The sequence below is a fragment of the Meles meles genome, chromosome 4 (assembly GCF_922984935.1).
Source record: "Meles meles chromosome 4, mMelMel3.1 paternal haplotype, whole genome shotgun sequence".
Lineage (NCBI taxonomy): Eukaryota > Metazoa > Chordata > Mammalia > Carnivora > Mustelidae > Meles > Meles meles.
The window spans coordinates 102,830,547-102,852,390 of record NC_060069.1 but is presented as its reverse complement, the minus strand read 5'-3'; the positions used below and the strand labels follow the sequence as shown (position 1 = coordinate 102,852,390).

The window sequence follows — 21,844 nt, the reverse complement described above, 5'->3', positions numbered from 1 at the left end:
GGGAATGGACCCAAGCACCGGGGAGTTCTTCAGGGGAAAATGGACTCCCCCAGGTTGCTCAGCTTGGAAAGGCCACCTGGGTGCTGTGCTTCTGAAAAGGTCATGTTATTGGCTTCGTGGGGATGTTCGTTCATGGCTCTGTCCCTGTCCTCCCTCCAGACCAGGTCCCTCAGGTCACTGTCCAGCCTTCTTCCATGGTCCAGAAGCTCGGAGGAACTGTGATCCTCGGCTGCGTTGTGGAACCCCCATGGATGAACACCACCTGGCGCCTGAATGGGAAGGAGCTGAATGGCTCAGATGATGCTCTGGGCATCCTCATCCGCCGTGGGACCCTCGTCGTCACCGCCCTCAGCAACCGCACCGTGGGACGGTACCAATGTGTGGCCCGGATGCCTGCGGGAGCTGTGGCCAGCGTGCCGGCCACTGTGACACTAGCCAGTGAGTGCTGCTCCTTGGTCCTCAGCCCCGGTGCTCCTCTCTCCTCCTGTCTCCCATTCTCTTTCTCCCCCAGGCCGTCCATACCCCCTTGTCAGGAGTCTTCATGTGAAAGAGGGCCTTACAATTTTAAATGTCAAACCAGAGAGCAGTAGGTACCCAGCAGTGCCCAGGAGCGGACGACCATTGGGCCCCTGCGAAGCTGTGCTCTGAGTAGGGGCCTGCTGTGGAGTCAGTGTCTAGAAGGAGGGGAACTCCCCGTGGTTGAACTGTTTCCAGGCCATGGCTTTCTGCTTTCCCTCTGGCTGTGGGTGTGACTAAGCCAGCTGCTCCCCATCCCCCCACCTGGTCTTCCATCCCCCGTACTCAGGGCAGTTATGATCAGAGCATTTACAGGGCCATGTATAGTCTGAGCAGAGCTGCCCATCCCACAAGTAGCCTCCTGTCTGCTTGAGGGGCAAGTGTATTCCATATGCCAGATATATAAATAGTAGAGCACAATGAGAAGGAAACTGTGGCCAACAGTAAAATGAACAGAAAAGAGGATGAGATTGGGGTATAGTTTGGTCCAAGGAGGATGCCAGGTGAAGACTTGATAGTACTCTTTAATTTTTAATTATCACTTGAGTGTATTATGGTACCCCCAGTGCAGAACACACATTGCCTCATTCTCCACCCACTGTACATACAGGAGACAAGATTTACAGAATAAACTTCTGAAGGCTGCAGGGCAGCCCCAGCATCCATTCTTAAATGCTGAGTCTACAACCAGGAAATATTAAGAATGACCTCTTCTTCCTTGGACCTTGTTCCCTCATGACCTGGCAGGGTCCCCTTACCCCTGACTGTTTGCTTGGGACTTCTATGTCACTGTCCTAATCACCCTCCTGAGTGATGTGAGTTAGGGGTCATGCCTAAAGCCTCAAACTTCTGCATTGCTCCTTAAAGTTTGGCTGGAGTCCTTGGGGTGTGCAAGGCCTGAGTGGTGGAGGAAAGCAGTAGGAGATGAGGAAGTGGACCAGCAGGGGAGAAAAGACCCCTCCCTGCCCTCCGATTATCTGGTCCCTGGAGGACATCCCTCTGTGAAAGAACAGGGCAGAGGCTGCTGGCCCTGTTGCTATTTTCTTGGGAAATAGTCAAGCAGCCCTGCCCTTTTCTCAGACAAAGGAGAAAGGGTGGGTCCTCAGCTACCCACCAGGGGACCAGGCTGAGCCTGGGCTGCATCTTGCTGCCTCCTCACACAGTGGGAACCATTTTCCTTGGTGGCAGAAGGAGCACATGAATCTGAGCCCCAGGCCTCTGGGAGGTTGGCTGTGCATGGTGAGTGAGGGAGGCAGGCCCTGGGCCACCAGCTGGGCTCTCCCCTCCACCTGTGCTTATGGGGTGTGAGGAGGAGGGTATTGGCACTTAGGTGAGGAGGGTTGAGGGTAGGGAGGGGTCATCTCATCGTACAAGAAGGTCTGAGGTCAGAGCTGCACTCCTACGATCATATTCCTCTTTTATATTTTCCAATTGTACTGAAAATTATATTACAAAAAGTACAGAATTTATATATATTACATATAATAACATTTCCCCTCAGCCCATCATCATCACACAGCCACCATTTCCCATTCGGAGGATACTTTCCAGTCTTGATCCATACCCATACTTTCTTTTCTTATTGAAGTATCTAATTGACATACAGTATCAGTTTCAGGTGTACAAGATAATGATTTGACATTTGTGTGCCTTGTGAGATGGTCACCACAATAAGCCCACGTACCATCTGTCACCACACACAGTCACCTTTACTGATTGTATTCCCTGTGCTGTACATTATATCCCCATGACTTATTTTATGACTAGAAGTGTGGACCACTTGATCTCCTTCACGAATTTCCCCCCCACGCCACCCTTCCTCTCTGGCAACCAGAACTCTATTCTGTGTCCGTGAGTCTGGGTTTAGTTTGTTTTGTCTTTTAGATTCTACCTGTAAGTGAAATCATGGGGTACCTGTCTTTCTCTGACTCATGTCTCTGAGCATGAGGGCATGCCCATACTTTCACACTGTCATAGCAACCTACTGAATATACAGCTTCTGTCCATATTCTCTCCCCCTCAGCATTGTGTGGTAAGTACCTTCCCTTAGCCATATGACTATATTTACTTTTCTTTTTCTGTTGAGTATAAATGCATCCAGTAAAGTACACAAAGTGCACTAATAAGTCAACAACCGTTGCATTTTTCTTATGTCCACCCCAGGTAACCATCTCTCTAGTGGGTTCCCCCTTCCCCTTACCTAGTTGTCTGGCCCCCTACCCCAGCCTACCTGCAGCAGAGCAGGATCAGAGTTACCAATGGCCCTCGAACATGCCCTGAGTGGATCTACCATATGTACTGATTGTGGGCCATTAGGTCACTTCCAGTGGTTCATTATTACAAGTAAGATGTGCCTTTTAGTAGTATTCGTGCCTTTAAAGGATAGTGTTGCTCGTCTGCAGATGGTCAGCACGCGTCTGTGAAGGCTCAGGAAACTCCATAACCATTCATTTGGCCTCATTAGGAGCCAGGCTGAACATTTTATTTGGAGGAAGGGATAGTTAGTACAAGATTTATGTTGGAGCCCTCCTTCTACTTCAAGGTGTATCTGTATGAGGAGAAACCATTTTTCACCTTTATTTTTAAAAACATTCCTGGCCACTTCTTTCTGTGGCACTTAAAGGGGTCTGCAGTTGACAGTGAGGACAAAGGGGAGGGTTTGGTTGCGTCCCAGAAGGCCCAGGGAGAGAAGAAGTGGGTTGTGCGGAAGCCCAGTGAATCTTGCTTGAAAGCCAAGAACTGTTGGCTTGTCGTGGAGACATGAATCAGAAGTGAAATGTTTGGAGCTGACTGGAGGGACGGAGAAGTGCTGGAAATGAGAGCAGGCTCTGAGGAGCCGTGGCTGCGGAGTGAAACTGCAGCCTGCCCAGCCCGGAGGAGGCAGGGGGAAGGCGGAAGCAGCGGCAGAATGGGGTGCTGTCTTTGGGCTAATGCCATGGGGGATTTGGCCCAGACTCAGCAGTTAGATTAAGTTTCTGAAAGCACATTCCTGAGCAGAATGGGGGCTGTGTTTTGCTGGTTGGCTGATGGAGGGAGGCTGAGTGGTGAAGGGATTACCAAGGCATGGTCTGCATTTAGAGGCAAGGCTGGGCGGTGGCACGCGGGTGCACACGCGCACACACACACCCGCCCACACTCCGCACTTAAGGCTTCCTTTTCCTCTGGCCTCTTTTGCATGCGTTCAGATGTTCATCCTCAGACAAAGCACTCACTGTTTGGCCTACCCAACAAGGTGCTGCCTCCTATGTCTTCATGAACTCCTAGATCACTGGGGCCTTTCGATGGTGGGGGCTTGGACCTGGCTTGAGGATTCAGAGGTATGGAGGAGGCCTCTAACAAGAACTTTCCTAGTCCAGACCTCTTTGACTTAGATGCTGGGGGCTGGGGTTACGCTTGGACTTCACCCCTGTCTGGACATTGGCTTCTGGTCTTCAGTAGAACAGAAACCCATGTGGATAACTGCTGTCTTCACTCCCTGTGGAGGCGTCCATCCCACTCTCCTTTATGCAGAACTTTTCTCCTATTGAACCTAAACTTTATTTGTGGTAAATCTCTTGCTGCTAATGCCTCACTTCAGACCACCTTATCTAATTCTTGCTTTTCAAAATACTTTTGACTTTGATCTCCTTTCTTCCTTTCTCCTTTTTTTTTTTTTACAAGCTTTATACAAGGAGGCCAACCACTCTACATGGCTTCAGTGTTCCCACTCTCTGCACCTGAACCAACAGCAGACAATGCCAATGGACACCATATTCCCTTTTTCTATACTCTGATTCAGCCTTAGAATTGTTCTCAACCCAACCCAGCAAGTAATCACAATTCAGCAGAGCTGTGAAAGCTGTTTTCTAGTCCTCACCTCTAATAATCCTTACCTCTAATAAACTCCTACATAATTCTTCATTTTTAGCTTTTTTCCATTTTTTAAAAATTCTTTAATTCTCCCAATTCTCCTGTCATCCCTAGGTCCCATTTGTTGTTGGAAATAAAGCAGGTGGTAACTGGGTGGTAATTCTGTACCTGGGAACTTTAGTCCTCAAACTAATGTGAAGTCTTAAGCTAATGCTGGTTTAATTGAGACTGGATCTGTAACCCCTCCACAAGGCCGTTAAGCACTAAGACGCAGGCCTGCACTTGAATTATCCTTTCTCTGGCCCCAGATGTCAGAAGGTGAGGCCACTGACAGGAAAGGAAGGAGCTCCCCTTAGGCGGCTGTCTCCATGACTCCAAATCTGAGGAAGGTCAGACGGTGACATCACTTAACCCATGAATAAAAAGAAGAGACTAACTGGTATAATGGAGAATAAAAAAGAAACTTAGAAAAAAAAAAGAAAAGAAAAAAAACCTTGGGTTTAAGTTTTGACTCTGCCCTTAGGAGCTGATATGACTTTGGGCAAGTCACTTAATCCCTCAGGTTACCACAACACTGAAATGAGCGAAGTGATAATTATAGCATCAGTATCATGCATTTTTTGTTTGTGTGTGTTTGTTTTTGAGGATCAAATTACGAAATAGTTCAAAATAGTACTATTTTGAAGCCTTTTATAAATGCTAGGCTTTATACATTCACCCATTTGGTGGCTGCCTACAGGAGGCCCTGGGGCCCTCATCCAGCCCTGTGCTGCCCAGCCCCATTCTGGGAGCGGCCTTCAGAAGAACAAGTCCAGACAGTGGCAAAGCTTCCACTCCTAGCCAGAGCCAAGAGACAGGGCTGGCTCGTTAGGAAGAGAGAACTAGCCCATTTCCTATGAATTTCTCAGCAGTGCATATACATACGAGCTCTAGCCCAGATTCCTACCTCCTCACTATGCTAGAGGGTGGCTGTGGTGTCACTGCATTGTGTGTTGTCCCTGTAGCCACAGAGCTGCCCATTGATGCTCCTGATGACTCATTCTTCTAACCAGGTAGTGGTTGGCTTGTGCCAGCAGGCGGGGTGACCCCTGGCCCTCAGCGCAGGGGGACCCCACATGCCGAAACCATGTTTCTTTCTGTTCAGCTCCCCCCCCCCACCTCTGGTTCCTGTCAGACACTTCCTGGAGGTCTTCTCGGCTCAGACCCTGAACCAGAATAAGCCATAAGGGACCATTGTGACCATGTCTTTACTGAAATATTTCTGGCTTTATCTGTGTTGGAGTCCAGTTCTCCAGAAAAGCAGAACCACTTATATGTATAGGCACATCTTGGAGATGTCGCGAGTTTGGTTCCAGACGACTCACAAGAGCATGAGTCAAATGAATTTTTTGGTATCCTAGTGCATATAAAAGTTATGTTTATACTATCATGCAGTCTATTAAGTGTGTGATAGCATTATGACTAAAAAAAGTTTGTACCTTAATTAAAAAATATTTTATTGCTCAAAAAGTCTAACCATCAACTGAGCCTGCAGTTAGTTGTAATCGCTGATCGCAGATCACCATAACAAATATAATAACGATGAAAAGATTTGAAATGTTATGAGCATAAATAAAATGTGACACAGAAAATGAGCAAATGCTGTTGGGAAAATGGCACTAATACACCTGTTTGATGCAGGATTGCCACAAACCTTCAATTCACTAAAAAAAGAAAAAAAGTATAATAAAATGAGGTATGCCTGTATATATATATATATATATATATATATACATATACATATATATATACATATATATATGTATATATGTATACATGTATATATGTATACATATGTATATGTATACATACATACATATATACATATATACATATGTATACATACATACATATATACATACATACATATATATATACATATGTATATATGTATATATACATATATATACATACATATATATATACATATGTATATATGTATATATACATATATATATATATGGAGAAGGAAACAAAGGCAGAAATAGATTTATTTTAAAGAACTGGTTGACAGGATTGTGGAGGCTGGTGAGTCCAGAATTCGTTGAGCGAGCCAGCAGGCTGGCGATCTGGGAGTCCCACCAGCAAACTGCAGAGCGCCAGTTCTCCAGCACTGAGTTCAGCATTTGGATGTTCTGGAGATTGGTGTCCTGAGAGTTGAGGGTGTGTTCCGAGTTTCCAGCAGAGCACAGGAAGACCTAACCCTTGCCTTTAAGGGCTCTAAAGAGCATTAAGATGCTCTTAATCTAATGGAAAAGACTGACTGCCATAACGTGTTAGCCCTAAAGCCAGTCAATCCCCAACAGAGACAGAAACAGATTTGCCTGGGAGCTCAGGCTGACAGTGATTCATTTCAATTTCAGGGGTTGGAGGAAGATTTGGGAGTTGAGCCTTTAAAACAGTGTGTGGGGGACAATCTTTCTCTCTCATTTCTTGAGTTCTCTCATACCTTTCTTGGACCTTCAGCAACTAAATTTTGCTCTCAGCATTGTGTGCCTTAGATTTAAGCCCAGTGCAGTTTCTGGAACCGTGCAGATGCATCCACAGGGAGCTCGATTTCCACAGTGAGGTAATTCCATGGTAAGTTCAGTCACAGCCTGAATGTAGCCACTAGATGATTGTCTCTCTCTTGCTACCCCATTGGATTCTCCCTTAACTCTCCCCCATTTCTCACTGTTTGTTTCTCTTTTCCCTTTGGGAATGTATGTTCTGTGATTAATAAAGGAGACCTCAGAGTGTTTTCTCCAGGGCCACTCCTCTCTGCCAATCTGCTTTAGCCAACCAGTGACTCCTTGACTAAACAAGAAGGAACCATTTGCTCCAAGTTAGGAAAACATTTTTTGTTAGCTTAGGCATCTGAGGGGATCCTGTGCAAGCCCTTTGCTTTGCAGCAAGTGGGTGGTGGCAGGAAGAAGAGTTGGGGAAGGAAAGGAAACACAGGTGGCGTCCCAAGCTTGCCCAGGACGGGAAAGGAGCCCACAGCTGGAGGCTGCGCTGGTGATTCTGCCAGGCTGGGGAGATCGAGTCAGCTCTACAGGGCGGTAGACACAGTCAGAAAGGGAGAATGAGCCTCAATATGAGATTTAGCTGCCTTATTCTGTAAGTTTTATTTTACTTTGCCAATTGGACAAAAAAATTAGTGACCATTTACACCCAAAAGGAGCTAAGCAGCTTGAGTATCTAAATAGGAAATGACTAAAGAATACCGTATAGTATTAAACCAAGTCCTATTAACCAAAGTGCTGTTTTCTACTGGATACAGGCAGAAATTCATGCCTCACAAAAATTTCCCCTGATATTCTGGTGAAATCGTCAACACTAACCCCATCAGGGCTGGCTGGCGCAAGTGCCCAGACAAACCTGTAGTGTGAGTTCAGGTCAGAGCATTATGGCAGCAACTGTCTGCCCCAAACATCCAGGGTTCCAGTTCTCTATTGAGTGATGGTCACAGTTTACCAAAAGACCACCTCAGATCCACGGTGCATCTTCTACTAAAGACACATTTACAATTCCTACCCTTCTTCTCTCCTCAGTATGTTCTTTGCACACACAGCCACATGCTTAAGTAAAAATCTTAGGTCCATCTTCTAAGAGTGAAAGGAGGACCTCATAGTGTGTTAAGCAGGTACCACCTACAAATTCAATGAGCCAGAGCAGACTTTGCTCAGGAAGGTGAGGGACGCATTAATTAGCTTACTTGAAATCACTGGAGCCCTCTAAGGAACATGATGCAAGATGGTTCCTTTAAAATAAAAAAGTCAGGAAAGCAGATCAGTCTGTTGGCTCCCCCCCTTTTCTGTGTGTGGAAAAGCTTAGGGATTTCTACCTTGACCTTGTTCGTAGACTTTCAACCCTTCCTGGAGCCTGGTAATAACCCCAAGAACAACAGAACAGTGAGTCTTTCCTGCAGGTGGGTCAGTGTTCACATCTAAGATAAAGACAGTCCCTCAATAGTGAGCAAAAATGTCAGCAAAAGGGGAAAAAAAATTTGCTCAGGCAAAAACAGCATTTTTTTTTCCTGAGGGAAAATGATGTTTAATGTTGAGTGACTGTGCTCCTTTACCTATAAACGTGTGAAGACGTTAGGGATCACAGAACAGGACTCAGGCTGTGGCACGGCACTTAAGCCCCTCTCTCAGCCTCACCTCCCACTCTAGACCCACCAAACTCTGCCACTTTCTCATCTCATCTTGCATATTCCCCTTGTTTTGGGGATGGTGCCCCACCTGCCTGCAGCACTGTCTTTTCCATTCCCTTTCCCAGAACGTGCCTGTATCCCTTGGGATAATGATTCCTTCTCCATTTTTAAGACTTGAGTATCTTCTCTGGGAGTCTTTTCTCGATGCCCTCAACATCTGGAGTGGGGTCTCCTCTTCCCAGCTTCCTCAACACCCTGTGTTTCCTTTTCTAGCCCTCTCATTTGCCTGGAGTACAGGGACTGCTGCCATTCGTCTCTGTGACCACATGGCTTCCCACAGGACCTGGCACACAGTAGGCCTTAAGTGAATGTCTAGAAAGAGGAAGACTCCCAGATAAAATGTGTCTGAATTCTAGAAGGTCAAAAGGGCATGCAAAAGGCAAGCAGAGTTTTCTTCACCAAACCCTGATCTATGAAGAGGCTTAAGGAAGTTAAAAAGGATGATGCAAGGACTTAGGATATAAACAGGCTGAAGATACAAATAGATTCAGGGAGGATTCAGAAAAATTGATGGCTGTCAGAGCCTAACGGGCTTTTTAAAAGGAATTGAGATGTTTGGAGGAAACTGGACACTTCGAAGGGAGATGGCGGTGGAGGAGGCTCGGCATTCTATCAGATACTTCATGGGACACTCTCAGAGGTGCTGGGCAGCTTGCATCAGTAGCCACCACTGCTTGTAGGAATATGTAGTTCCCAGGTATCCCCAGGAATAGGTAGTGCCCAGGTGGGCAGAAAAAGTGGAGCCACTTTGGGCCCCGCTGGCCTTTGGACAGTGCCTGTGCCTCCCACCCAGGGTTCTGCATGTAAGAACATGCTGGGGCTCTCCTCTCCATTCCTGCTGAGTGTCTTGGCCTCCGTTTTCTCTCCCCTCCCTCTTCCCGTACAGGCCACCAGACTGCCAAAGACTCTGCCAGGATCTAACTCCGGCTCTCAGGATCCTAGACCACCAGGATTCACATTAATTTTCCCATTACTAAGTTTGTAATTTATATTTGGTTGATCAGAGAAATATGTATGATGTGGGTTGCTGGCAAGTAAATCTTTTTCTTTTTCCTTCTCTTAAGCGTATTTTTCAAACCATTTCATTCCTTCATCGAGTCCAAAAGAAACTCCCGAGTTCTGCTAGCCAGGCCTACCTCATCGCAGCACTGAAGTCAGATAGATGAAATGGCCTACAGACATCTCTGTTCATCTGGCTGCCAGACTCCATGGAGACATGGCTTCCATCCTTGTCTTCAAGGATTAATCACATTTCTTGTTCTCTTATTTAAAAAAAAAGTATTTTTAATGATTTAAGCCAAGAAATTCCTGAAGCCTTAGGCCAGTTTATTGCACATCGTTTAATGACATTGCAAGCTGGGTTCTTTTTATTTTCCCTTCTTCCTATCACGGTCCTCCCTTTATGCCCTTTCTCCTCTCCTGCCCACCTCTGGTCTTGGCTTTGATCTTCTGCCCTCATCCTCCTAGTTCTTCCATCTCTCCTGCATCCTCAGCTTCCTCTCACGGCTCATATCTGAGTACAGACCCCACCTCAACTCAAGGGGAAAGAAAGAAACACAAGATGGAACAACTAATGTATTTGGCATCTGCAAGGGTCTTTTTTTTTTTTTCACCCCCATGGAAACTGTTTTTACTTAAATAAAAGACAGCATGCCTTGCTTTCATTGGAAAGTGTGTTTGAAAAATTTCATGCCATGTTTCCATGGCTCTCAGGAGAGAGTTTTGGAGCCAAAATTATTTGTGCAATTGGACAGGCAAGAAAAAACTCCTAACAAAAACAAACATATTTATCCACTCTCCTGGACTGCAGAGGGAAGATGAAAACTGCCTCTGCCAACCCCTCTGCCCTTTCTGGGTTGCTCCAGAGCTCAAGGTGACCTGATTTAGGCTGGAATGCTGTTGTAGAGATGGTAGGGACTAAGCCCGCAGGTACTCCTCTTGCAAATTATCATATGCTGCCTTGTGTGTTGTTTGTACCTGTCTTCTCTATCAGAGTAACCGTCCCTGAGGTTAGGAACTGTATTTTTGTCTTCATGATCTCTTCTGCAGCGCCTGACAAACTAGACGGTTCTGTAGCTCCTGATTGAATGAGTGAGTCATTGATGTCTGGTAGGATGATATGTGCCAGGTATCTACTACGGGGTAGACCCATTTTGCTCAGGCTTGTGGGCTGCAGTTCAGTTTGGCTTCAGTGGTCTGTGTAACAGGGCTACAGACTGGCAAAATGCTTAATCACTACCCAGAATGCGTAGCTTCTGAAATACCTGCCCATGCCACAGTGAACCCCAACCCTACTGGGCGCCAGGCTTTCTGGCCTCATCTGCTTCTGAGCTGATGGCCATGGTTTGCCACTTGTAGAGCCCTTTATTTCAGAGGACTGACCTTTGGGGTCCTGTCAAGGCATAGGTCCTCAGGCAACTTGGAGGTCAAGAGTACTGTTGTGGGTGCACATTAGTGAAGCCCATACAGGGAGGCCATGCTTGGGACCCATCACCCTCTCAAACTCCACCTCCAAGTCCATCCTGGAGAGCAGTGAGCTGCGGGCTCCGCCAGACACACCTTTCCATTTTACTTCCCTTGAACCTTTGCCATCTTCCAGTGGGTCATCAGGGGTCAGGGAAGGGCCACAGGGTCAGCATGTTACTGAGGAGGACTACATTAGGGTGAAGGCTTTCTGTGCTTTTTGATGTTAGCCATAGATGTAGCAAGCCACCACAAGGACGGTTGAGGCCTGGAGGCCATGAGAGTTCGGGAGTAGAATTATCTGTCCAGAAACTTGCCAGTGGCCAAGAGGCTACTGAGCCATGCTGACAACATTGCCAAGGGAGCCGCATGTGGTGCCCCCACAATCTGGTGGAACCCATCCAGACCTCCGCAGATGAGTACAGGCTTGTCTTCAGACAAGAGGGTGGGACGGGACTGACTATACTTAAGAAATGCCTGGATGGGTAGAAGATGACCTTTTTTTTTTTAAGTGTTCAGTTAAGTTCATGGAAATGGGGATGTGGGTGATGCCATGCAGCCTCCAGCCAAACGGCACCATCTTACCTGACTTCTTACTTAACTGAACTTTGACTTGCAGCCTAAGAGAGGTCTCAGAGAGAGGAGGGCCAATGAGGAAATGCTTTGAAATGCCTTCTGGATTACACCGGGGGGCATTCTGCTGTGGTGCGACGCACCCCGTAACTGGATGTGTAAATTCTGGAAGACTTAGGGGGAGGAGACTGCAATTAAGAATGACAGTTTTGTGTCATGGGAATTCTTGAACATATACCAAATACTGTAATTTAATTCATAGCTCTGCTGAGCTAGAGGAAGGATCTGAGCTACAAGATGAGAAGAGATTCAAAGGGGCTTGCCATTAAACTTGCCTCGTTGTAGTCTGTCACGTGACCTGGTGCTAGCAGCCACACCCACGTGCTTCTCACAGTTCTTCTTTTCCTCCCCGTTTTCCCTTGGCCCAGAAGGCAGGTGCCTGCCGTACCCTCTAAATGTGAGGGGGAATCCCGGAGCCCATCACACAATTTGTGTCTGAACAAATCCCTGCCATCGGTGTATCCAAGGGCTCTGTGGAAATCACGTATCAGAAGATACATCTTCCGTTAAGAAATGGAGGCCTTAGAAAGGAGGAACTGGGCAGGGTTGTGTATGCAGCCCAAACTATTTGGACTTTGTTAGAAAGCAAACAGAGACCCTCTAAACCGGGAGATGGCCCCAAAGCCCAGGGTGTCTGGCCTGTTGAGAGCTGAGAAACGAGAGTGGGCCTATTAACACTTGATTAGTGCAGACATGTTAATAAAATAGCCGAAAGAATACACAGATAGGATGCACAAGAGGGCTCTGGGGGAAGGTAAGAGGATTAAAGCTGCAAAAACATTCCTCTAATGGACTTCTCAAACATACCAGCCCACAGGCAAGGGCAGGTGTCCTGTCAAACCACTTCCCCCTGAAACCCTATCCATCATTCTGCAGGGCGGCCTGTTAACCCCATTTGGAATTGAAGGGCCTGCCCTCTAGGCCGGTGTGGAGCCCAGAGCAGCCTAGGGACTGGTCAGGAACCTGGCTTTGTGGACAAAGGGGCCTGGGAACAGGCTGGTTTCCTTCACTGGCAGCCAGCTAGGTCTCTGCATCTGCTTCATCTGGTGGCTGATTAGGCCATTACTGATCACACGTCTCGAGCCCACCTCCTCCCCAGTCTCCTTCCTGCCTAAAAACACTAGAGGGGGGGTGCTCTGATTTTCAGATCCATCATCACTTTATTCCTCTGCCTTTGATCCTTAGTGAGACTCCACTTCTGCTCCAGCAGCCAAACTGGATGTGTTTTTCCAGTGAAGAAACAGCTAAGGCTGAAGCTCAGGAGGAGCAGGGAGGGGACAGGGCCAAGGACCCAAGTACTGCTTATTTGTTTTGAAGCCAGGAAGGCAGGCCTGCCAGGAGGATGCCCAGCTGGGGTGTCCTCGGTCCTGCCCACATGGGCTGTTGTGCACATGTTGGCATCAGAACAGAGGGGCTGTCTAGCCACATGGTTGACTGGTGCCCAACTTTGTGCCTCTCCCACTGCACAGCTTTCTGTCTCCAACTTAGCAGTTGTCAGAGGATGCAGAAGGAGCCAGGAGGGGCGGCTGTGTTTTGTGGTGGTGGTTCGGTGAGGTGGGTGCATGGAGGAGTGTGTGCCTTGTGCCTGGGTAAGCTCTCAATTACAATGGGGCAAGAGCCTGGGCCATTAACATGGAGATGGCATTCTGGTGCCAAACTCCTTTCTTTCTTGTTAAACAATCTGTTAGGTTTAAGTATATTTCTGCTTGAGGCAAATTTCCTTGGACTGAAATAAAGCAGAGGAGGGGAAAAAAAACAAAACACCAAACTCAGAAAATCTTGGCGGAGTAGTTTTAGATTTACAGGACCGTGGATGAGAGTGCTTCTTGGTGACAGGAATTTTCCAGATGCGCCTGAGAGGACAATCACTCACAGCTCGCTTTGTGGGGAGCCTCCTGACTTGTCAGGTACGGCACACATTGAGCAGAGGAGAAATAAGGCCTTTGCATTGTTTAAGTGCATTGCTTTTGAAAGGCAGTTTGCAATATTTAGCCAGAACACACTGCGCAGGCCGTCCAGCCTCTCCCGTAGTCCGTATCTCCTTCCTCTCTGAGGAGAAACACATCAGCTGTCTTGGCTGAGAAGCACAGCCGGGACCAGATGCGGTAATTTGGGGAGTCTAATGAAAATATGGAGTCTTTTGCTCAGATGTGAAGGATTTGAAGAGGCTGATAGCAGAGCACTGAGGTGAGCGCCGGCCCCTTCCACGCGTGGAACCGCATGCAGCTGCACAGAGTGCACTCCCAGGAAGCTGGCCTTGGGCTCAAAATTCCCAGTTGTGCATTCATTCGGCAGAGATTTACAGAGCAAATGCTGTGTCCTGAATACTGTGCAGTGGGCCTTGGGGTTGGGGAGTAGAGTGTAACATTAATAGGCTGCCCCCTGGGAATTCACAATTCAGCTGGAGTCACATGATCCCCCGTACAAAGTTAAACAATGACGAGATAACTCTTTAAAAGCCCGGAAGGCTCTATACCCACCCAAAGGAAGGAATCCATAAGGGAGATCTCCCCTGGGCCCCTATGTATCACTTGTCCAGCTCGGAAAGTAAAAGAGGGAGATAGAAATGAATGGGGCAGTCTGTTTTTGCCATGCCACTCGTGAACAGCATGTATTTCCTACTATACCTTCATCAGAGCTAATTCACATCTCTCTGTGACTCCAGAGGTAACCTCTCAAGCAGCAGTTGATTTTCATAATAACCATACTTAGATAAAAGTTTCATAGAAAATATGTTGTGCTAGACCTCTGTCCTTGAGCTTGCCGTGTAGATGAAACACAACTAGGAAATTTGAGTTCATAGGCAACATAAAGGGGCATCTTGTACCTGATTTGAGTGTCCCAGCTTCCAAGATAGTCCTTCATTTTGTCATTCAGCATTGACTAAGCATCTGCTTAGGCCAGGCCCTGGATTAGGCTCAGAGGACACATATACAAACAAGACTCGGTGCCTGCCCCTAATAAGTACACTCAAATACTGTAATCAGAGGGACAGTGATCCTTTCAAAGAAACAAAAGGACTTTCCTATCCTGGCATGGTTTGTCTAAAAGCTGGAAAGTTCCATCAAGTAGGAAACCTTCTGACCTCACTGTATGCCTCGATCCCTGGGCCATTTGTTTTTGGTAATCACCTCTTCTCTTCTGTGAGAAACCTGACTCCTGCCTGCTCCTGTCACCTTCTTTCCCTCTCTGGGTGTCCCGGGAAACGACACAGGCAGGTGGAGTCTTGCAGCGGAATTGCAGTAGAAGCTCTGATGGCATCCGTTCTCAGGAGCTGAGCAGAGTGTGGTGTGGTCAGTGTTCAGAGAGGGCGCCTCGAGGACTTTCTAAATACCTTTATAAGGGAGCATCTGGGTAAAAATTCTCATCTTTCTTATTTTATCCCTGTTTCATTTTATTTCTTCTCTTGAATTCAACCACAGTCCTGAAGAACAGGTTCGGGACTTTTTTTGCACAGGTGTCCCATTTTGTTCAGCGATGTCCGTGATTTGGCTCATACAATGAGAGTTTTGTTGTTTGAACTGTTGGATTATTTGGGAAAACAGATGAATCGCCATCCTCTACCAGCTTAGATCCCAGTCTTGCCACCAAACCAAGTTGGAAGAGATGGCCACTCTACAGTCAGACACCACAGCCTAGTGTTAGGACTCTCAGCCCTCCCAGAGTCCACTACTGTTAGCTACACCACAGAGACCCTTCTTTGCCTTAGAAAGCCCTCAGACCATCCCCAGATCCCCTACCCCCAGCCCCAAGAAAGGATTAGCCATGACTGACAGTACAGCTCCTGGATAGCCCAGCCTTCCGTTACAACTGTGGTTAGCAATTGAGTGGCATCTTGGGTCTGTCACTTTTACCAAGGATGTCAAAGAAGAATCAGGAACTTGACTGCACTGAAAAGAAGAGATTCTTCCATCATTCCCTTCAGTCTCCATTGGCTGAGCTGTGCCTGGGCATTTAGGCCTTGATCATTGACCCATCTCCTGCCGGGTTCAGTAGGGCCAATGGGCCTGGCCAACTTGCCACCATGTCTTAGAGTAAGAGAAGAGGCCAGTCTGTGTCATGGGCATCTCCTGATGGAATTCTCCACCCATGTCCCCACTCTCCAGCTTATGTGTATATACCAAGTTGAACTCTCATGCAGTGATGGAGGCCAAACATTCCATTCTGTAAACTCTTAGAGACAACAGAAGGCTAGAGGAAGGACTGGGACACTCCTGGAGAGCCCCCAGGGGTGAGGCTCCTATAGTTGCTTATTGTGACTGAAGACACCAAAGCATCCGCCCACCCTGAAACAGTGCTTTGTCTCTCTCCTCCATCGAGGCCCAGTTGGCACCTTCCCTTCTCTCCACAGACCTCCAGGACTTCAAGTTGGACGTGCAGCACGTGATTGAAGTGGATGAGGGGAACACAGCAGTCATTGCCTGCCACCTTCCTGAGAGCCACCCGAAAGCCCAGGTTCGGTACAGCGTCAAGCAGGAGTGGCTGGAGGCATCGAGAGGTAAGTGAGCAAGGAGGAGCCCTGAGGCGGAGGCTGGGGGTGGGGAATCTGACCACCTCTGGTTACTGCTTCCCCAGTGCCTATCAACATGCCCTCAGGCTGTCCTCATGCTGGTCAGCTGTCTTCTGCCTTGCTGGTTAGCCCTGTAGGATCCTAAAGGGATTGGTTTCCATAATGGAGGTCTTCTGTCCCGTTGAGAGGAATTTCTTCATCCTTTGAGGCTCTGGAAGATGTCACTGAGCTGTCACCATTTGACCAAGGCTGTCAGCACAGAGTTCTTCGTGTGTGTGCTCCCTGCCACCAGGCGCACAGAGCAAGGCGGCCTCACGAACCCAGCCATCCAGTGTTGCCCCAGTGGGAGACGCAGGTCTTTGCCACACAGCAGAGGAAGCTTTCTGGTGGGACTTGGGGTTTTTCCCTCCCCATCTTCCTAGTAATGTGGCTGTCTCAGCTGTCCTAGCTTCCTGCTCAGGCCACGGAGTACGGGACAACTGGGCTAGGAGAGGCCAAGCTGTGGTCCACAGAATGCCAGGGAGGAGAGGGGATGTCTCTCAAGATGAAGACAGCTTCTTCCCATAGTTGACCCTTCACTCAAGGCCAAGTAGACCCTGCTTAACTGAACCCACAGTTCAAAATGTATTCCTTTTAGAATATCCTATAGACACTTAAATATTTCCATTCACTAGGTTTTTCTGATTTTGAAAGGAATATATGTCCCTGTATTCCTGTAAGGAATATATATGTTCACTATAGAAAATACAGAAAATAATATTTTTGAAACGGTAAAACCCCTAATCCTGCCACTCAGAGATAACTGGAGACTGAGAGGAATAGAGCATTAATCTCCATCGTCCCTAGCAGGAGCTTGGCTATACACAGCTTCCACCCCACAGGAGTTGGGTTTTTCCCATTCTTCATTAACTGAGCTGAGCATACCTGGGGTGGCCCAGTGATGGGCAGGTGCCAGGCTCAGTGAACCTAGATTTTGGAGATGCTCTGGGGCAGGCCAGGCCACCAGAAGGCTCTGTGCTGGTGGCCCGTGCTTTGCCTACCAGGAAGCTGAACACCATCCCAGTCGCTGAGGTATCCAGAAGCCATGAATCTGCTCCTGTTGAAAGAAGCAGAACACATCTGTGGGGCCCCGTCCCCATGGCACCCCTGGTCCCGAAGCAGACAAAGTCTAGCAAACCAGTGATGCAGAAGAAGATTCATGGGGAAGGTGGTGCTTGGGAGTTAGAACATTCCTCCCTGGTTGCAGAAATGCAGTGGCTCCGTGGCTCGGTGACGTGACCCTGACAGAGACTCATGGGAAATTCTAAATTTATTTCCCTCCTTCCTCATGGCTTGCAGGAATGATCCTCTCCTCTCCCAGGTGTACATCAGGGGCCCCTCAGTCCTTACAGTGGCTCTGAGGTGACACATACTACACCATTTTACAAAGGAGGAGACAGGGTTTGAGAGGTTAATCAGCTTGTCCAAAATCACACTGTGCAGGCAGATCCAAAGCTTAAGCCCAGCTGTGGCAGACCCCAAATCTTGTTTCTTTTCCACCTTACTCCCTTGAAAGTATAAAATGTTCTTTCATAGACCTAAGTACTAACTCGGGGGACTTAACGAGCCAGTTTATCAGCTGATTGGCTAGTTTTATTCCCTGGCATTCCTGTCCCCCTTGATCTGAGGTTTTGCAGGGATGAATAGTATTATCAGTTTGGGCTTATTGGGATTCAGGTGTACAGCTTATGGTTCTTGCCCTGCCTGCCCACTGGAGACTACTGGCTGCAGTATTCTAGTCCCAACTCACCCCATGTCCCCTTCACCTTGCCCTTTTCTCAGATAACTACCTGATCATGCCATCGGGAAACCTCCAGATTGTGAATGCAAGCCAGGAGGATGAGGGAATGTACAAGTGTGCTGCCTACAACCCAGTGACCCAGGAAGTGAAAACCTCGGGCTCCAGTGACAGGCTCCGCGTGCGCCGTAAGGGGCAGGGAGGGTGTCTCACTGATGGAAGGGGCTGGAGACTCGGGGAGTGGGGCACAGGCCATGCTCAAAATCTGTGTTCTCTGAGGTGGAGGTGGGAGCTGTGAGGCTCAGGCCAATGGGGCATCCAGGACTCAGATGCAGTGGGTGTCCTCTCCCCTCTAGGGCACATGTCCCCTGCCTAGCTCTGGGGGTAGCTGTGCTTGCTGGTCCCTTTCTTCTGCCAACTGGGAGCTCTTCTTCACCATGAGACTTCCAGAGCGGGGATCTGTCGGGTCGTGGCTGCTGGGGCCGGACAGCCTGGTTGTCAGCAGCTGACAGCATGTGCTAGGAAAGATGGTGATGCGCCTGTGCCTGTGTGAGGCCACAGGGCCTGCCTGGTGCGAGGCCAGGCGGAGCCTATGCTGCCTGCGCCCCCGAGGTGTGCCCATCACTCCCTCTGGTGACAGTCCGCAGAGGCCCAGCTGTATGAAAACACCATCTGCCTTTGCCGAGCACTTCCTGGGGGCAGGCACTTTTCTGGGCTTCCTGCTGATTCAGCAGAGGGACGTCTTCTGTGGAGTCTGGTTTGAGAGGCAACACCAAAGGCAGATGTACTGTGTAGCTAATGAACTCAAACTTCAGCAGCCCCTCTGTCATGGGATTTTTGTCTCTGTAATTGGGCATTCTGGTTCCTAAAGGGTCCCCCAAGCTGTGTAAGTCTCGGGTCTTATAAAACCTGGATCTGCCCCTGCTTGGCACCTAAAGCAGAATCACACGGGCCAACGTGGGGGGAGGGGCCACCGGGGGGCAAGTGCCGCTTCTCCCCTAGGGCTGGCAAAGGATCACTCCTCCCTTAGCTGAGCGGCCGAGCCGGTAGTTGATGTGCTGTGGGGACTTGGAACACTGTACAGCTAAGGACAGAAATGCTGTCTTTAAACAGTAGGTCCCGCTCAGCTCTGTGAGGTGCTCACATGGTGAGGGATGATGAGCACCAAGACCTCTGAGGGGTGTGGGGGATACCGTGGCTCCTTGTCTTCTAGCTCACCCTCCAACTTGGGGTGCACTTGCTCAGTGCAAGCAGAAAAAGTCACCTGCACTCTCTGCCCACCCCCTCATCTTTTTCTGTGCCAACATGCATGGTTATTCATACATATGTTGTGTCAAGGCTGCTATTCCAGTCTATTACCTCATCTCTTACAACAGCTCTCTGCAGAAGGAGGGCCTTGTTTTTGATAAAGGAACCAAGGAGCAGGGGAACACCGTAACTGGCCTCTCTTGATGTAGGTCATAAGCCCCTGAAGAGTTCTTTGATTCCAAGTGCACAGCATCTGGGCCTGCCTCCTGGGGCCTGGCCACCTGAGGCGGGGCAGAGGGGGTCCTCTGCACTGAGTCCGGGTCCCACAGGCTGCCCTTCACCTCCCGGCCCCTCCAGGATCCACTGCCGAGGCTGCTCGCATCATTTACCCCCCAGAGGCCCAGACCATCATAGTCACCAAGGGCCAGAGTCTGATCCTGGAGTGTGTGGCCAGTGGGATCCCACCCCCACGGGTCACCTGGGCCAAGGATGGTTCCAGTGTCGCCGCCTACAACAAGACACGCTTCCTGCTAAGCAACCTTCTCATCGATGCCACCAGTGAGGAGGACTCGGGGACTTACCGCTGCATGGCCGACAACGGGGTTGGGGAGCCTGGTGCGGCAGTCATCCTCTATAATGTCCAGGTATTCGGTGAGTGTCTCCTGCAGACTTTCTTCTCCTTGGCCTTCACTATGGTTGGTGCGGCCTTTCTAGGTGCTCCCAACCCCAAGGCTCAGACAGGGTCAGGGCTTGTGAGAGATCCCATGCCCAGTGAGTAGTGGAGGAGGACAGAGGGAGTTGGGGATGTTTGGACCCCAGGGACTAGGCTACAGGCCTGGCATCCCTCTCTAGCCCTTTCCTGTTGTGACTGACAGAAGAGACACAGGAGACTTTCCTTCTCTCTACCGACAGTCATGGGGAAGGAGGGACCCATTCCTGACTACAGATCCCTCCCCAGCCTGTCCGGTCTCAGATGGGAAGGTCTCAGCCTTTCTTACCCCTGCTCTGGTTTCGTGGCAGAACCCCCTGAGGTCACCATGGAGCTGTCCCAGCTTGTGATCCCGTGGGGCCAGAGTGCCAAGCTCACCTGTGAGGTGCGTGGGAACCCCCCGCCCTCTGTGCTGTGGCTGAGGAATGCCGTGCCCCTCGCCTCCAGCCAGCGCCTCCGACTGTCCCGCAGGGCCCTGCGAATGGTCAGCGTAGGGCCTGAGGATGAAGGCGTCTACCAGTGCATGGCTGAGAATGAAGTTGGGAGCGCCCATGCTGTGGTCCAGCTGAGGACCGCCAGGCCAGGTGAGTGCAGCCCAGAAGGCTGGAGATCTCAGTTGTACATTCACAGGGCTCTTTCCTCAACCGAAATCTAACTTAGAACTCAAGTATATAAAATACATAAAAGTGGCTTTTAGTTGTAAGTTCAAGTTTACATTAACTTTAAAGTCAGAAGTGTACATTTTCACTTGTGAAAGTGATTAATTTTACCATTGTATTTTTTTTAAGGTTTTTTTTTTTTTTTTAATTCATTTGAGAGAAAGGGAGAGTGAGCACACATGAGCAACGGAGGGGCAGAGGGGGAGGAAGAGGGAAAGCATCCCAAGCAGGATCCTCATTGAGCCCAGAGCCCAACTCGGGGCTTGATCCAAGGGCCCCAAGATCATGACCTGAGCCAAAACCAAGAGTCGGACACTCAACCAGCTGAGCCACCCATGTGCCCCTTTACTGTTACATTTTTAAAAATGCTTTTTATTTTGTGGAGTCTTTGGGTCCCTAGGGTTCCATGACATCCAGTTTAGCAACCACTGATCTAGAGTAAAGAAAAGCAGATCTGTCCTTGTCAGCTTGATTGATTTCAGTTGGCACCTGTGCTGCCCGAGTGGTTCCTTCTGTGCTCAGCACTGGACTGGACATTGGAGGTGGGGGATGCAGAGGAACATAACAAAGATACAGCTTCTTCGTGGAGGAGACCAAATTCACCAAGGAAATAATTTGAGAAAAATATGATCACGAACAATGCTGAATCCACACGATCAGATGCCAACCTTCTGTGGTCCAGGAGGTCGGGTAAAGGGCAAACTCACATTAGCAGATTCTGCAGCTGCCTCCTAAAGGAGGTGTTGCTCTCCTGGCCTCTTGGATTCTCAGAGGGGGGTTACAGTTGGCTTCCCACTTCACGTGCCAGGCTGCCGTGGTGGAGTAAGGAAAGGCTGCATGGTGCTAAGTCCCCACAGGGAAGGCTCATGTCCCCCACCCTAGCATAGGCGTAAGGAGGGGGGCGCAGCATCCCGCAGGAGTAAACAGAACCTTCACTTGAGGTGAGGCTAGTGTGTGGGCTCAGGAGAATAAGCAGATTGCAGAGATGCCCGCCGGCTGCCCCAGGCCATGGCAAGAAGCCTGGGCCCAGGGCACCAGGCAGCCCATCTCTCCTGGCTGGGCAGTGATGCAGCCCTCTCTCTTCCCACAGAACCCAGCTGTGTGTGGAGGGGGCTGATGTCACCTCGGGCTCTGAGCTGGGGGCTCTTCCTGTCCCTGCAGGTTTTCTCATTCACTTCTGTCTTCTCCCTGGGGACAACAGTTCAGCCCACGACCAGGGGAACCAACATCCCCTTCCTTCCCT

At 49.0% G+C, this 21,844-nt stretch overlaps 1 protein-coding gene across 4 annotated transcripts in view; it reads left to right on the top strand.

Annotated features, from left to right (window-relative positions):
* The window catches only part of BOC (BOC cell adhesion associated, oncogene regulated), a 70,864-nt gene that overhangs the window by 35,333 nt on the left and 13,687 nt on the right, over positions 1-21,844 (top strand). For all 4 annotated transcript variants that reach the window (XM_046003428.1, XM_046003427.1, XM_046003426.1 and 1 more), the window contains 5 exons: positions 160-438; positions 16,050-16,196; positions 18,030-18,173; positions 19,591-19,884; positions 20,254-20,526. In XM_046003428.1, coding sequence (XP_045859384.1) covers positions 160-438; positions 16,050-16,196; positions 18,030-18,173; positions 19,591-19,884; positions 20,254-20,526 — 1,137 coding nt within the window. The remainder of the gene's footprint in view (positions 1-159; positions 439-16,049; positions 16,197-18,029; positions 18,174-19,590; positions 19,885-20,253; positions 20,527-21,844) is intronic.